This window comes from Condylostylus longicornis, unplaced genomic scaffold, assembly GCF_029603195.1.
Source record: "Condylostylus longicornis isolate FDR11 unplaced genomic scaffold, ASM2960319v2 ptg000055l, whole genome shotgun sequence".
In the NCBI taxonomy this organism is placed as follows: domain Eukaryota; kingdom Metazoa; phylum Arthropoda; class Insecta; order Diptera; family Dolichopodidae; genus Condylostylus; species Condylostylus longicornis.
Window position 1 is genome coordinate 9,833,851 of NW_026578024.1, and position 16,476 is coordinate 9,850,326.

The following is a 16,476-nucleotide window of genomic DNA, read 5'->3' on the forward strand; positions in this document are numbered from 1 at the left end:
ATTCGTTCAAATTTAAGGATTTCGCAATTGTTGCGTTTTTTTCTCCAGACTGTTTACGATTCAAAATTTCTATTTTCGTATCGAGGGAAATAAATTTTCGTTTAAATATTTGTTTCTTGATTTTGCCAGACATTATCTAAATTTAAGGTTAAATAAAATATAGATTAAGTGCGAATTGTGACATTTAAGCTTGAATAATATTACCTTGAATTGAAATTATTATAAATTGTTTTATACAAAGACAAGCACTCTAGAGAAAGTTATTTTATTATTCACTTTGTATGTATACTTTAACAAAACATAAAGGATTAACGTTATTCTATTTATTTAATTTTTTATAAATACCACTTTTAATTATGTAGATAAGAATTAATTAAAATATTTGACATTAATATTTTCCTTTAGTTAGTTGAAACTTGAACGATCTTTCTTTATCAAAGTGAAAAACACAAGTGGCTTGACAGAGAATATAAATTATTCAAGTACATATTACGAAATGTATTTTGTATGTTTAAGTATTTGTTATTATTTTTAGGGGAAATCCCATTTTTGTTGTGTTGAATATCAAAATTTAAAAAAAAATTTCCGTGTAATATCGAAAATCGTGTTAAAAAAGTCGCAAATTTTATACCGTGTAATATCGAAAACGTGTTATACAAGTGCCGTGTTATACGAGGGATACCTGTAGTTATTAGGGAATAGCAGCTATGCAGTCTGTAATTAAGCTAGTTTCCTCTAAAAAACAATACACATACACACTATTTAATTTAAATAACTTCTTAGAAAGAATAATTTTGCGTTAAGGTTATGCATCATAAATTTCTGAGTAAAATACAAAAAAAAAAAAATTTTAATTAACTATTTTTCTATAATATGCAATAAAAAAAAACGAAATAAAGAATAAAATACAACTGTGCTTAGCAAATGTTTTAACAACTTTATGACAAATTTGTAAAACATTTACATTTTATTTATTTTTTAATTTATTCTTATTTTTTATTATTGTTATTTTTTTTTAAAATGTGAGTATTGCAATACTATTAAACAAATATAAAAAGTGGTAAAGAATTTGAAATTTCAATTTCAAACATTTCTTCTCTTTCTTTTAAACTCTTACTAATTTTTCTCTCGCCATCCCACCACGAGTGAGAGGAAAATTGGTATAACATTTTTCAAGATTTTGTTTGGGTTTAAAGCGTGAAAAATTTACTTCGCTTCAACACTATAATACAAAAATTTAAGGGCCTGATCGTATATCTCGCTATTGTTTTGGTATAGGTACAGTCCCCAATTTTTTGCATATATCCAGTACAAATGTAAACTGTTGCGAATATCTTTTTAAATGCTTTTTTAATTTCCAATTCAGTTATAAAATGTATAACATTTCGAATAAATAGAAAGCTACTCCCTTAAGTAAGTTTTTGAATTTTTATGAAATATTATACAAAAAGCTATTTTTTTTTACTTTATAACTATAATACTAATTGGTTGATAAAATTAATGTTATATGATCCTAATTGAGAAAAATGTAAGTTCTATAAGGTTACAAATTTGTTCAAGTCATTCTCTTATTTTTAATCCATCTGTCTTTAGTAGACAGAGCTCATTCGTTTTTTGTGGTAATACCAGTGGATTAAATCCGTCATATTTTTTTTTGGTTATAATTTGAAATAAAAATTCAAACAAATTTTACTCATTCTACTTTACCCAGCTAACATTGTTGTATTAGGGGAAAATCTTTTACGATCGTTAAAAAATTATTTAGTCTCTTTTTTTTTTATTTTATTTTCGATAAAAAAAAGGCAAATGTTCGGTTATAGGTTTTTTTTTCTTTCCTAATTTTCAATTAGAATTTCAAATGTCCCCATCATAAAAAAAAAATTGGAAATTTATAAAAAAATATAAAATGAAAAATCCCCTACGAATACAGAGTTTTTGTTCTTGTTCCCTTTTACTCCGTTAAAATGCGGAAATTTTATTGTAAAAAAAAAATTGGTGAACTTTAAGAAGCGTATTAAGTACATGAACTTATTTGTAAGAAACATTTGCCGGTGTTTTTGTTATTCATTTCAATTCTATACACACACTGATAGACTGACTTCTATACACTTCTAATTAGTTCAAAGTGTGTGATTCTACAAAATATTTTCAATTAAAAAATTTGTTATAAAAACCCTTTCCTTTTTTTTCAATAATAAAAATAGTTTTTTATAAAAAACAAAGTGACCTTTTGAGTGGAAATTTCAAATGTTTTTATGACGGTAAATAAATGTTTAGATATTGGTCGAAAAAATATCTGGTGTAATAAAAAAAAAAGTGTTATAAACTATAATAGAAAAAGCAGTTGGTTTAATTTGGGCTTAAAAGTGTTTAATTAGAAACTAAATGTTTTACAGGTGTATTGCACGTATTTTTTCGTAAAAGTTTTAAATTTTAAATAATTACAAATTGTGGTTGAGTGTGAGAAACCAATTTTCATATTATTCCTGATTTCATATTATTTGATTTTTAAAAAATATTTTGGTTCTTGTTCATAAATTTGAAATCAAGTAGTTGAAGCAATAACAATTTATTATTTTACTCCAAAATACATTGATTAATTTTAAATTTGACCTTCACTACCAATAACAATTTAAAAATAACAATTTTTTAACAACTCATATTGTTAATTTTAACATTTTTGGATTCTAATTTTAAATACATATATACAATTTCTTAACAATAACTTTTAATTAGCTGACGTCTATAATTAAGGAACTTATTTATTCAGTAAACAATATCGATTAATTGAGTATCAATTACAAAATATAAAAGTTTATGAAACCTTTTCAAAATTATTGCAAAATATTTGTTCAAATTATTTATAATTCAAAAAACCCTTAAAAACTGATTTGTGATCAAAATAATTTATAACAAGAAAAAAAATATAAAAATTAGCATCAAATGAGTTTTTGTATATCGCACGTATAAAATGAACAGCTACTGTTATATGACACCCATTCATTAAGAATTTATTTAATCACATATACCGGTATAATAAATCACTTTTTCTGTTTCATAAGTATAACATATACCATAAGTATACGAGTATTAGCATTATTAAGTATCTACACTGATTTAGAGAGAAAGAGACAGAGAGACAGAGAGAGATCAGATCCTATATATACGCTGATCTAGAGAGTGAGAGACAGAGAGAGATCAGATCTTTTTTTTGTTATTCTAAACCATGAATTTAATTAGACATTTGTTAATGCTTGCTTTATACTTTTTTCACATCAAAATCTATATATACTTACTTAAAGATTTCAAAAAAAAAAAACATTTTGCTAAACCCAATTTAATTCCATAATTATAAACTATTGATTGATTTAAACGCCTATATAAATGTTATGTGTGTGTTGTTTTTTTTTTTTATGTTTTCCTTTAATTTTTCTGCAAAAGAGGAAAAAGAAAAAAAACGTAGGAACGTAGGATTGATCCCTATAATGAGAATATTAAATTAAGTAGATCGTCATCGTAAAGAGGGATGGGATCATTTCTCACAGCATGTAAACGTTTAACTTCCCTCTGTTATTATATTTTTGCTTTTGCTCTTTTTTTGTCGTCTCTCTTACTTTTTATATTATTATTGCTATTATTACGGTGTAGTGAAGTTGTTGTTATTCCCTATACTCATTTTACTTTTTTATTTTCTCTCGTTTTTTTTTTCTTTTAATCCAAATTAATTTAGTTTTTTATATTTAGTAGTAAGTAAAAGGAAATCAAGAGTAAACTGGAAAAAAAAAATGAATAAAAAAGTGCGCGCACGACTAAATTTCTTGTAAAATATCATAAAAAAAAAAAAAAGAGAAAAGGCAAAAAAAAAAAGGAGAATTTTTGAAAGGCACTGCACTGCAAGCGTTGCACTTTTTTTTTTTGTTATAAAATTTCATCTGTTGTTCACTTTTTTTACATTTTTTTTTTGGTTGATGAAGAAAAGTGAAAAGTGTTAAAATTAATGTTGTTGAATTAATTAAATTTTTATGATTAGCTCTTATTTTTTGTTCTGTTCCCAACATGACTCTTAATGGGCCTAAAAAATTTTTATGAAAAAGTTAATTATTCATAGCAGTGTGTGAATTTAACAGACAAAAAAAAAACAGATCTCTTTAAAACAAAAATCCTCGAGTAAGTCTCTAAAGGAATTATAAAAGAAAAATTAGAAGACAATAAACTTACGATACGAAATTAAGAATTTTATTATCTTTACTTAATCTGTTAGTTTAAATTTTTAAATTAGAGTAGAGGAAACAATATTAAATTAAAACCGAAAGCAATAATTTTAAAATCGGAAACGCATAGATGCATAGATAACAAAATGTTAAATAATTGAAATGTGTCTATATATTAGAGTGGAGGGAGAATTATTCATAAATTAAAGTACATATTAAATAAAGAGTAGAATCTCGATATAGCAAACATTTTATGTAACGAAATTTTCTATTTACCGAATAATTTCAATGATAATTTCAATGATTCAACACTTTTGATTCATATTACAAAATCTTCTAATTCAAAATGTGTTGAATGTAAATTCTTAAGTGTTCGTTTTATAGGGATTGCATTGTAATTATAAATGAAATCTATATATATCCACTTGCATTTATAACAAATGAAAAAATTAATATTCTTCTTCCTAGTCATTTACAAATGATCAGGATCATGTCATTCAATCTATATGTTTTAGGAAACAAAATTAAATATCTTTAATATAATTGAGAAAACTGTTATACTTTATTGTAGAGCTAAAAATTTGCATTATACTGTGAGTTTTAACGTTTCTTTGTAATATTTTCCTTTAATAAATTTTTCTATTTAATTTCTCTATTAACAAAATTGGACCGTCGTTAATTATAAGGTTATGATAGTTATTAATACTCATTTACACCGCAATTCCACCTATTTTGAGTCGGATTTTCGGGTTTCCTGCTTAAATCCTTGTTATTTAAGATTTACATTGAATATAATACATAACTAAAAGAAAAAAATATAATTTATAAAATTTGCTTTTCGTTTTAAGTCCAAATGATTATTTTATTCAGTTGTTCTTACTTATTTGAGTTTCTTTCTCGCAAAATATTACACTTATTAGTCTTACGTTATTTCCCTTTTCTTATATTAAAAAATTTTTTTTTTCTAACTGAATGGGATGTCCAGTGTCACTTAAAAAAATTGTATACAATTATTGTGCTCAAACGTTTCTTATTGCAAAATATCATGAAAAAATTATTTGAATGCTTTGAAGACTAAAATTAATTAGTAGTTGGGGTAAAAAATTACGTCATATTTACATACTAAACACAAACATACGAGTATACATATAAACTTATAAACTATAGACTATATTCTCTTTGAAGTTAATTTGCACATCTTTAATTAATTTAAATTTTCAATTTATAATTTTCAAAAATATTAAATGATATTTTAATGTTATTAAGGAGGTTCTTGATATGAGAGAGACTATTTGTCAAATTTTGCAATATAAACGCTTATAGGCAATTAAATAAATAACAATAATAATAAAAATACAAAATGAAAAAAAAAAACAGTATAACAATAATTTAATTGTTATATTGTTTTGTTTTTTTTTGTTTTAATTTACAAAATTTACATTTTCTTTTTTTTTTTTGATTCTGATTATTTTTGCATTGTGTCTATTTTTTGTTTTGTTGTTGTGACTTTAACGTAATTTATGCTACAAACATAACAATAAAATTTTGGCAAATAACATAATTAAATTGTATTTATGTTAAAATCATGCTGAAAACCACATAAATTACCTGCAATGCATCAAGCCATTTTTGAATTTTAATTGTTTTGTTGCTTTAATTATAGTTTTTTTTTTTTTGTTTTTGCTTTTTAGGTTTTTTAATTTTTTGTTTTTGTTTAAATGCTGCCCGACATAATGTTAATTATTGGGCGGTGTTTTATATATGAGTGTGCATATGTGCATTTTTTATTGGTTTGTAGATAGTTTTTTTTTTAATTTTTTTTATGTTCAATTATTTTTATGTAAATAAATTTTTTTATTATATTTTTTTTTAATTGCATATTATAACATTATTATTATTAAAACAAAATTATGTTTTTTATATTTTGCATTTTTTTTCCATTTAATTTGTTTTTTAATTTTTCCATTTATTTTTTTTTTTTTTCAAATAAATTTTAATGGATTTTGCAAAAAAATTGTTTAGTTTTTGTTATTATTATTTTTTTCTTTGTCTTTTTATTTATTTTAATATGGATGTTAATTGCAAATTAAAATAAAATTTAAAATATAATAATTATTATATAATAATAAAAAATAATAACAAAAAAAAAAATAGTGGAAATTAATGTTTTTATGTTTTTAATTTAGATTATGGTTGAAATCAGGGGGACGGGAATATGAACTCTTAAATTTCTTATGGATTGTCATAAATGCATTTGTTTTTTCTTGTTTTATTGTTATTGTTTCAATATGCCATATACATAAGTATTGTTGTAAGCGGTTAATTTACAATTATTATAAATATTTTATGAGTTGTATTAAAGGTATTCTTGGTCTTGTCTGATTACCCATTTAAATTGTGCGTATAAATTAAAAAAATAAATCTTAAATTTACTCTTTAATTTATTTATATTTTATTGCCATTAATTTATTGCTGATTCTTGCTTTCGACAAATTCAACTGAGACTTAAAATTGTTATACAAATTATTTTCATAATTTTATTTACAAATCTGAAAATATTTGAATTCTTTTCTTAACTTACCAAATTAGTGTCTTCACTTCTTACTGTCGCTTGCATTCGTATAACGATTGCAATTGCGGAATAAAACATATCAATGATATTGTACGCAATTACTCTACTCTGTAATGAGTTTATGCCTGCTACTTGAGTACATTATATTATGTTATACATATAGTTGGGCGATGTATACAATGTATATAAAGACTTCCCGATTTAATGTCATTTAGGAGAATAACTAAAATTTTAATAGAAAATTAAAATTTTTATTTTACGTAATTTCTCTTTGAATAATTTTTCTGTGTTTCTTCGCCTATAAATTCTTCTAACTTTGGATTTTCGAATTCGACATTAAATTTGAAATGCAAGAGAAATGTTAAAATAAAAAGTTGTATGCTTACTTTTAAAATAATGAAAGAATAATGTGTGTGATAGCACTTGAGTACAAATGTAATTTTAAAATGCAATTGTACTTTCAAAATATTTGTAAAGTAATAGCTTCTCTTAACCACCAAACTGTTTGCTTTGATTTTAACAAACAAGCGCTATCTGTATAGTGACAACAAAATTAACAAGGAATGTGAATTAATTTTTATATCAAATTACTTTTAGCATTGCTGGGATACTCGAATTTTATTTATTATTCAAATATAGTTAAAAAAATTTTAAAATTATCAAATTAACAAAAAAAAAAAATATATTTAATAATTTATTAATATTTAAATAATATTTAAGTAAATTATTTATCAAAACTATTTTATATTATAAATTGTATGTGTGTATATATGCCATCGAATATCTAAAATGTTTCAGTCAATTATTTTTTTAAAATTATGATTATTGTTAAGTGAACGGGACAGCTGTATAATTTGAATTTGTAAAAAAAAAATAATTTTGTAACAAAAAAAAAAAAATATATATACATACATTTTATGCATAACAATATATATACATATATATATATCTACCGTTATTATCAACAATGATTTAATTTGATCATAGATTAAAAACAAAAAAAAAACAAATAATATATTTTCATCACATGAAATCACATAATTTATATGCCCTAAATACAAAGCTCTTTAATTATTAATACATACACAATAACAAAAAAAAAATTAAATACACACAGAGAAAAAAAAATATGAAAAATTCATTAAATTAACCAAAAATAAATATAAATTTTAATAATTAAGTAGGTTTGAAAATTGGAATAAATTTAATACGTAATCTTAATCCATGATCTTTGACAAATTAGATTTAAATTATTTTTAAAATGAATTTTTCTGTCATTTTATATAATTATTATAATTCCACTGTGTTTTGTGGGTATTTTTTATTTATTCTTTTTGTTTTTAATTTTAATATTATGTTTGTCCTCCTATTTTTTGTTTTTTAAATATATTTTATAGAAAATATTTTCAACTTTTGCTCCGAAAATTATTAACAAAAAATATACAAAGAAACAAAATGAAAAACAAGACTATCTAAAATAATCAACCATAATTTAAAAGACAAAAGGTACTAATTTAGAAAAACTCTCTTGTATTTTTACAATATAAATCATTTTAGAAATTATAAAAATAAAAACAAAAAAAAAACGCTGATTTAATTTTTGTTTAAATATCATTTTTTTTTTTTAATTTTTTTTTTTCTAAATTAAAACTTCTATTATTATATTTTGTTAAAAAATGTATGTATATTAATTTTTTTTTTGTTTTTGTATGCATAACTATAATAATATAGAAAAAAAAACAAAAAATTTATACGGAGATAGAAAAAAGATGTCATTAAAATGAATAAAATTTGAATAGATTTGAATAATTTAAGTTGAAATGATTACAAAAAAAAAAAAATTTTAAACAAAACATTTGACTACAGGTACATTGTACATATTATACAAGTTTAAAATGTGCCTATACAAGATAGACGACGGCAAAATATAGAAAAAACTAATATTAATATTGAAAAAAATAAACGAAGAAGTAAAACAACATGCTAACGTATTTAGCATAAAATATTTTTTGTATACATATACATACATGCATATATTTTAATATTATATAGTATTTGAAACAAGAATTAAATTAAAATATTGATGGTTATGTGTAAAATTCTTCTAAAATTCAATTGAACATGTTCGACTGAGAGTTCAGATTGAGAGTTGAAAGAAATATGTGAATGTGGTGGCAAGAAATGTAAGAAATGCAAATTTCCCAATTAGTTTTTGAATATTATCAATTAAATTTTTTCTTTTCTTAAGAGTAAAACATTTAGATCTAAGAAATTACAAAAAAGAGCGATTGTATTTTTCACTCTCTAAAAACAAAGTGGCTGAATTTCTCTTAATAATAACATTGCAGCTTAAATGTGGGTAGGAAAAATGAAACATAAATTGGACAATATTTTTTGCTCTTGAAAACTAAGTGATATTTTTTCACTATAATGTTTTTTTTCCTTGTTTCATACAAAATTATTATGTTCGAACACGTTTGAAACGTAAGTATATTATAAATTCTTTTCATACATGTTTGATCGAACATTTTTCTGGTTTTAAAGGATGAGGAGATAAAGGAAGATAAAGGAAGAAAAAATTGTGTTGTGTTTTGATTTATGCTTAGTTATCCTTCATTCTCTTTTCAAAGAATTTCTCGATTCCAAAGTTGTCTAATTGAATTCTATATGAAAGAAGAAAGCCAGTGTCTAATTGAATTCTATATGAAAGAAGAAAATGTCACTACAGAAATTTTCAATCAATCTATAATAATAAATTAATTTTTTTTTTCAATTTTTCTATATAAGACCATTATAATGTGCTCTTAAGGTTAAAATTTACCGGCCTTATATAACTACCTTACATATACCTGTGCATGTATGTACATATATACATTTTAATATGAAATTAATATGCAACAAAATTACACGCTTCTTCTTTAAATTCTCATAAAAAAAAAAACAAAAATTGGAAAAATGAAAATTTTTTTTTATGTCATAACATAACCATTATATCCAATCATACCCAATATTTTTGGAATAGAAAATTAACTAGAATAATACAAAATTTCAATTTAAAACATTTTATATATATATATAGACCTTACGTTTATACATGCTTAACCATTATAATGTGCAGGTATTTGCATATTACGCTTACAACAGATGTGTGTATTAGGAATTTTTAAATTAACTATTGAAAGAAATCGTTTTTTTTTTATTTTTTCAATAATCTACTGGTATGTTTAGTTCAAAAGAAACAAAAAAATTTTTTTTTTTTTTTGTTTTACATAAGAGTGTATTTTAAAATTTTTCTACGCAAAGTCGCCAGTCATATCATACTAGTTTAAAAAGTAAAAAATTGCGAAATCATATGAGAGAAAAAAAAAAAAACATAAAAACGCGACAAATATATTATGATGTGCTCAAACCGGTTTTTAAAAAAATTTCATAGTACCACACAATAGCAATATTGTATATACATGCATAAGTAAATATGTACGTATAAATATAGTAAAATAACTAAAATAGTAAAAAGAGTAGAGAAATAAAAAAAATTGAAAAAAAAAATTACGAGAATAGAAAAATTTATCAATAAGTTTTTTTTTTCCAAAGTTAAAACATCATCAAAATATTGAAAGTATTCGAATTCCTTAAATTGATTATGTAATATTAGGGCTACCAAACCATCTCTTTTTCCCCTTTTAATTTATTTTGATTTGTACGTGCAATCATAACATTTAGTTCAAATTACGAATTTAAGTAGAAATTTAGAATTCAAACATTGTTCATGTATTATGTTTGATGGTAAAAGAATGATGTTCTGTTTTAGCCTTCAAACCAAATACATGATTAATGTTTGATTTAATATCAAACTTTCAGAAAATTTTATTCAAATTGAGCAAAATCCATAAGGGCTCATGAAGACATACAATTTTGAGTTTTGCAATTAAAAACTGTTTAATTGCTTAATAGCATGCGATCATATACTTGCATTTGAGCGTATTTGAATATAAACCTTATGGAATACAAACAAGCAATCAAACAGTTGCAAATCTAATAATTGCATATCTGTTTGAGCTCTAAACAGTACCTACATATTTGATGGCGATCCTGCTCAAAAATATTCTGCTTTAGAGATTTTTTTTTCGTTTTTAATAATTAACTTTGTTATAAAAACATTAAATATGGTATTCTAAAACTTAATCTATACAACCAAATTTAATCATTAATTATTTTATACTGAAAAAATGCTAACTTATAAATTTTATGAGTTGACACTCCCTTTTTTTTTTTCTTGAAATTTAAATGAATTTTTCTTATATTCTTTTATTGCAATTTTACTTAATTCTATTATTAAATAAATTTGCATTATACTTGGTTTGAATTAAAATTGTATTCGCCGTAAATTTAATTTTAACTTCTAAACTTCATATGTGTTAGTTTAAAATTTTTAGTTCAATACTACTGCAAGAAGGTTATAATTAATATAAATAAAATTTTATTCATAACATTCAATTCTCTTCAATCAAATTAGTGGTCGAATTAAAAATATTCTACTGTAAAATTAAAATTATAAAACAATTAAATATTAAACAAATTTTCATGATTCAATTAATTTTTACACTCTTTTTAATAAAAAAAACTTAAATATTTATCAACAAATTTTTATTAAAATTAAACAATTTTTTTCATTATTATTATAATTTTTCAGGCATCCACTTTTTCCATTATTGGCACTTATATTTGAAAAATGTGAATTAGCTACATGTACGCCTCGTGATCCTTCAATGAATGGTGATGTATGTTCGTCAGAATCATTTAATGAAGATATAGCAATGTTCAGTAAATCGGTAAGTTTCTTTTTGATATTTTAATAAAATTTAAACAAAAAAACTGAATGTATACGTACATATATCTGGATGTATGTATAATAATTATTAATCAGAGATAACGAAATTTATATGTCATGTTTTATTAATTTTAAAAAGAACGTAAGAAAGAAAAGCGAAACAAGTTACTATAGAAATTGAAATTTTTTTTGTACCTATTTAAAATATTAATGATTCCACATTGCATACATACATACATATGTATGTATGTATGTACATTACATATTTCATTTATGAATTGCAAAAGTTATTCAATGTCAAGATCAATTTCAATAATAATATAAAAATTTTCTACTGTTAATATTCATTTCATGTTAAACAATAATCTCAATTTATTCATATTCTCTTTTAATTACAAATCACCTGTAAATTTCTTTTAATATCTTGAATATTTTTTTATTTTTTTGATATCTTTATACTCTCTTCCGTCATCCCGTCTTCTCTTTCTGTTTTTAATTTTACCATTTTCGATAAATTATTATTATGGGTAATTTTTTTTCTTGTTCTCTTCATTTTGCTTTCTTAAAAAGTACTCTGTACTATACACACATGCACAATATTGAAATGCATAAAAAATATTTTTACTGTTTTGTTGTTTAGTAGCGCGATCGATGTTGCTTTTTGTTTGCTACCTTTGTTGCGCTGGTTGAAATATCACTCACGCAGTCTTTAAAAATCATCATTTTACTCCATATAACAATTAAAAAAAATATATGTATGTATAATATAATATGTACTGTTTACCAGAGATAATAATTGAATAAAGAAAAATGACTTTCGTGAAATGCACAATTTTCATCACATTTTCATAATTATTTTGCCATAAACAAAAAAGTCGATTTATAAAATTAAAATTACAAAATAGAAACAAAACGAAAAGACAAAAATAAAAATAAGAAAAACATTTAAGTGAAAAGAAAGAAAAAATGATATCAAAGGATGAATGAGACAGACTGATATATTTATTTATAGGTATGTGTATAAATGTGTGTGTATAATTGTATGTGCTGCATGGAAATGAATTTATTTTTATAAACTGCATCATCACACAGTTGACTTTAACACGCAATCAAAATATACGAAATGAAAAAAAAAACACTTACAAGATTTTGATAACAAAAACAACAACAACAAAACAGACATTACTGCAGAAACACTGAAAGAAAACATTTTCTTTGTAACATTATTGTCTTGCTGGTAAAATATGCGAGTGACTCAGAAATAGTTGAATGAGGAGGCAATTTAGGTATCACTGTTGTATACAATAAATAGCATTTATGTTGTTTTTTTCTTTTCTGTTTTGTTTTTTTTTTATTTTTTATATTATTATTTTCCATTTAAGATTTTTTTTAAAAATTGGAATGAATCAGACGTTTTCATCTTTAAAACTCCAATCAAGAAGTTATTATTAAAATGATATTTAAGACCCGATCGGCAATTAAAGCGAATTAGTTAACGAAACACCAATATTATTATATATATGGTTATAAATACTTATGTACATACATATATATTTTTGTATATGGAAATATTCATTTGGGAGGAATGAGTATATTATTGTAGATTTTGAAAAGGCCTTAAGAAAAATTTTTGATATAAGATAGAAGGTATTCATTTCGTATTTTTAGGCTCAAATTATTACCTTTGAGGTATAAGAAACGTACATAAATTTTTCTTTCAATAATTTTATCTCCCCCATTTGAAATATACAATTTGTACTTATCTGACTTCAAAATATTGCGTTTTTACTTATAGGAAAATATGAAAATAATTGCCATATAAACGTTTGTAAGCATTTCTAAATGTTTGACCATAAGCGAAGAATTAAATGAACAGCAAAAAAAAAAATAATATTAAACTGAGAAGTTTTTAAATATCATTTAGTAAAATCTGAATGAGTTTTCGGTGATGATAAGTTCTACAGAATTGGAATTTTTAAATAATTTTCTAGAAATGGAATTTTCCTATTTGTGGAAATGATGAAAAACAAAAAAAAAACAAAACATATTACATATACCTACTGACTGTGATGAGATTTTACAGAATTCGGTTTCTATAAGATGCTATTCGAATACAAGCGTGCATAAAATTCTTGGATCTTTCTTAATAATATTCTAATAACGGTAGTGTGTATGACTAAAACAAAAATAATAATGAAACTATGAAAAAAAAAATATATAAGGTATGGCACAATGACCTACATTATTATTACAACAACTCAAATCATTGCATCGAATATTATACGGAAACTGTTTACTATAATATATGGTGGGAAAATCATCTTCAGAAAATAGGGAAGGCAAACAGAGAAAGAAAAAAAATTTGTAGCAATCCAATTTTACCTTTTGTTGTTTTTGTTTAATTGAATTAATGATTTAGCTAAATTTATCACTCTGTTACAATCCTCAAATGTAATTTTATATAAATATATCCAGGTGTAGATATAGGAAATGAAATAAAGATGATAATGAGAAATCTTAGAAAGTGAATTTTCTCATTTGAAGACAAAATCTTTTATAGTTTTTTTGTACCATTTACTTACAAGCACATATTCACGTATAATTTACTAACATTTATATTGAAAGTTTAAAGAATTTTAATTTTAGTTTTATACCGTGTAAGAATTACTAAATGATGATTTGATATTTTAAATACATACATACATATACGAGGTAAAAAAGTGCAAATATTAAAGATGAAATAAGCGAAAAACCTCTCGAACTGATTCGAAAAATTTAAAAAATGTTTTTTTAAACTGTTATTCACAGAGATTTTTTTGCTTTGGTTGTTTTAATATTCTCGAGTAAAATGAAAACAACAGAAATGCTATATGATGGATATTTAATTTGTTTTAACCTCTAGGGGTGCAACAATTTTCATTTTTTTTTTTTCATTTTTTAGGTCATTTTACTTGTAAATACAAAATGATTTGAAAATATTAAATGAAGTAGACATTTAGAATTATTAAATCAAAAAGAAAATACACACAGGTTTTTTTTATTTATAATAAAATTAGTAGAAGTTTTGTAGTAATTTGTTAGTAAGGCCATGATTCATTACTATCATAAAATATGAAATTCTCACGTTAAAAATAAATTTGTAAGGGAAAAAAAATATTGAAATGATTTTTATTAAAATGCGCATTTATTTTATTTAAAATATTTAATTTGTTTGTAGGTGCAGTGTTTTTGCTGGAAATTGAAAAATTTTCATTAACAAGTCATGCGAGATTTCTTGATGATTATCAGAAAATTTTTCATGTCTCTTCTTAATGAGTATTTTTATCATTAGTGTTAATAAGATTTTTCATTGCTCCCAATTGAATTTCAGAATTTTAATTGTGATTTATGAAGGGTTGATTTTCTTTACGGCAATTTTTATTTAACGAATATTTTGTTTTGCAGTATATGGCATTTATTGTTTTGTGTTGCAGGGTTTTTAGACAAAACTTACAGAATTTTGCGTGTTTCTTATATAGATGCTATACTGTAATAAAATATAACAGTAGAAGTTTATATATACATAAATAATATGAATTTAATAAACTATAAAGTTTCGGATATTTTAAATCATAAAATTGTTTTAATTAAGTGTTAAGCTACTAAAACATTGTTATAATTTTAATAGAAATTAAAGACTATAGATATTAAATATTACGGAATTTAAGCAATAACGTCTCAGAAGCTCTCTTTGAATGTGTGTTTTTCATAAAATTGAAATTCAAAACCCCACATTTTTAAGAATAAGAACCTACCCATGTGTATATTTACATACTTAAATATCCTTTATAATTTTCTGATTATATAGTATGCATTTCGGTATTGCGGACTTCGTAATTCGGAAAATATACTCTAAAAATTTATATGCATATACGTATATGCTTTATTTTAAAGTTGTAAACTAATGTACAAAGTAAAAATCCGAATGAATAAAACAATTTGCTTCAAAATTTAAATTTTAAATAATAGGCAGTTTTGTAAGAGTTGTGTACGATGTAGATATTCCAATTTTTTTTCTCTTTTATTAATACACGAATTTTCCATTTAATGGATGGTAAAATATCAGAACCAAAAGAAAAAAATGAATTTTTCGTTATGATTTTATTAAAAAATTAAAATATAAAATATTTTAACCAGAAAATTTATAAATTCCTTACTGAACATTTTATACAATATTTTGGAACATTTTGTTTTTTTCTTCGGGCAAAACATTTGATTGCATTTTTAAAGCTTTTCATATAATATACATCAGATATTGAACACTGAATACAAACATCAGTTTTAATAAAATAAAATTAATATACATTGAAAAAAAAATGTAAATAAAAAAAGGAATTTGGAAAAATCAGGGAAATCCTCTGCAGACAGTATCGAATCAAAAAAATAAAAAAAAATTAAAACAATATTCGAAATTCCTGAATACAACAATCTTGTATACTTGTAGTGAATCTCATTACATCCATTCAAAAAACATACACAAATACAAAAATACCAATATAGTAAGTTAGCTGTGTACTTGCTATATTATTGAATGCAATAAATTCTATACAATAACAACAACACCAAAAAATAAAACATAAGTAAGGATGGATTTAAATTGAAAATAATGATTTATGCCTTTCAGCAAAACATCGAATTTTTGATACAATAAAGAAAAAAACACAAACACAAAATGGAATAAAAAATCGCGAAAACAAAATGAATTAAATTTGAATTTTTCATAAACAAAAGAAAAAAATAATAATAAGAAACAAAAAAAAAAATTGCAGCAGGTATTCATTTTTATCCACGAGTATTTCGATTCTCAATAAATTTTAAAAATT

The 16,476-nt window shown here is 22.9% G+C and overlaps 1 protein-coding gene across 4 annotated transcripts in view; it reads left to right on the forward strand.

Moving 5' to 3' along the window:
• The window catches only part of LOC129612112 (homeobox protein homothorax), a 437,826-nt gene that overhangs the window by 64,889 nt on the left and 356,461 nt on the right, over positions 1–16,476 (forward strand). For all 4 annotated transcript variants that reach the window (XM_055525634.1, XM_055525635.1, XM_055525636.1 and 1 more), the window contains exon 3: positions 11,477–11,615. In XM_055525634.1, the coding sequence (XP_055381609.1) occupies positions 11,477–11,615 (139 nt within the window). The remainder of the gene's footprint in view (positions 1–11,476; positions 11,616–16,476) is intronic.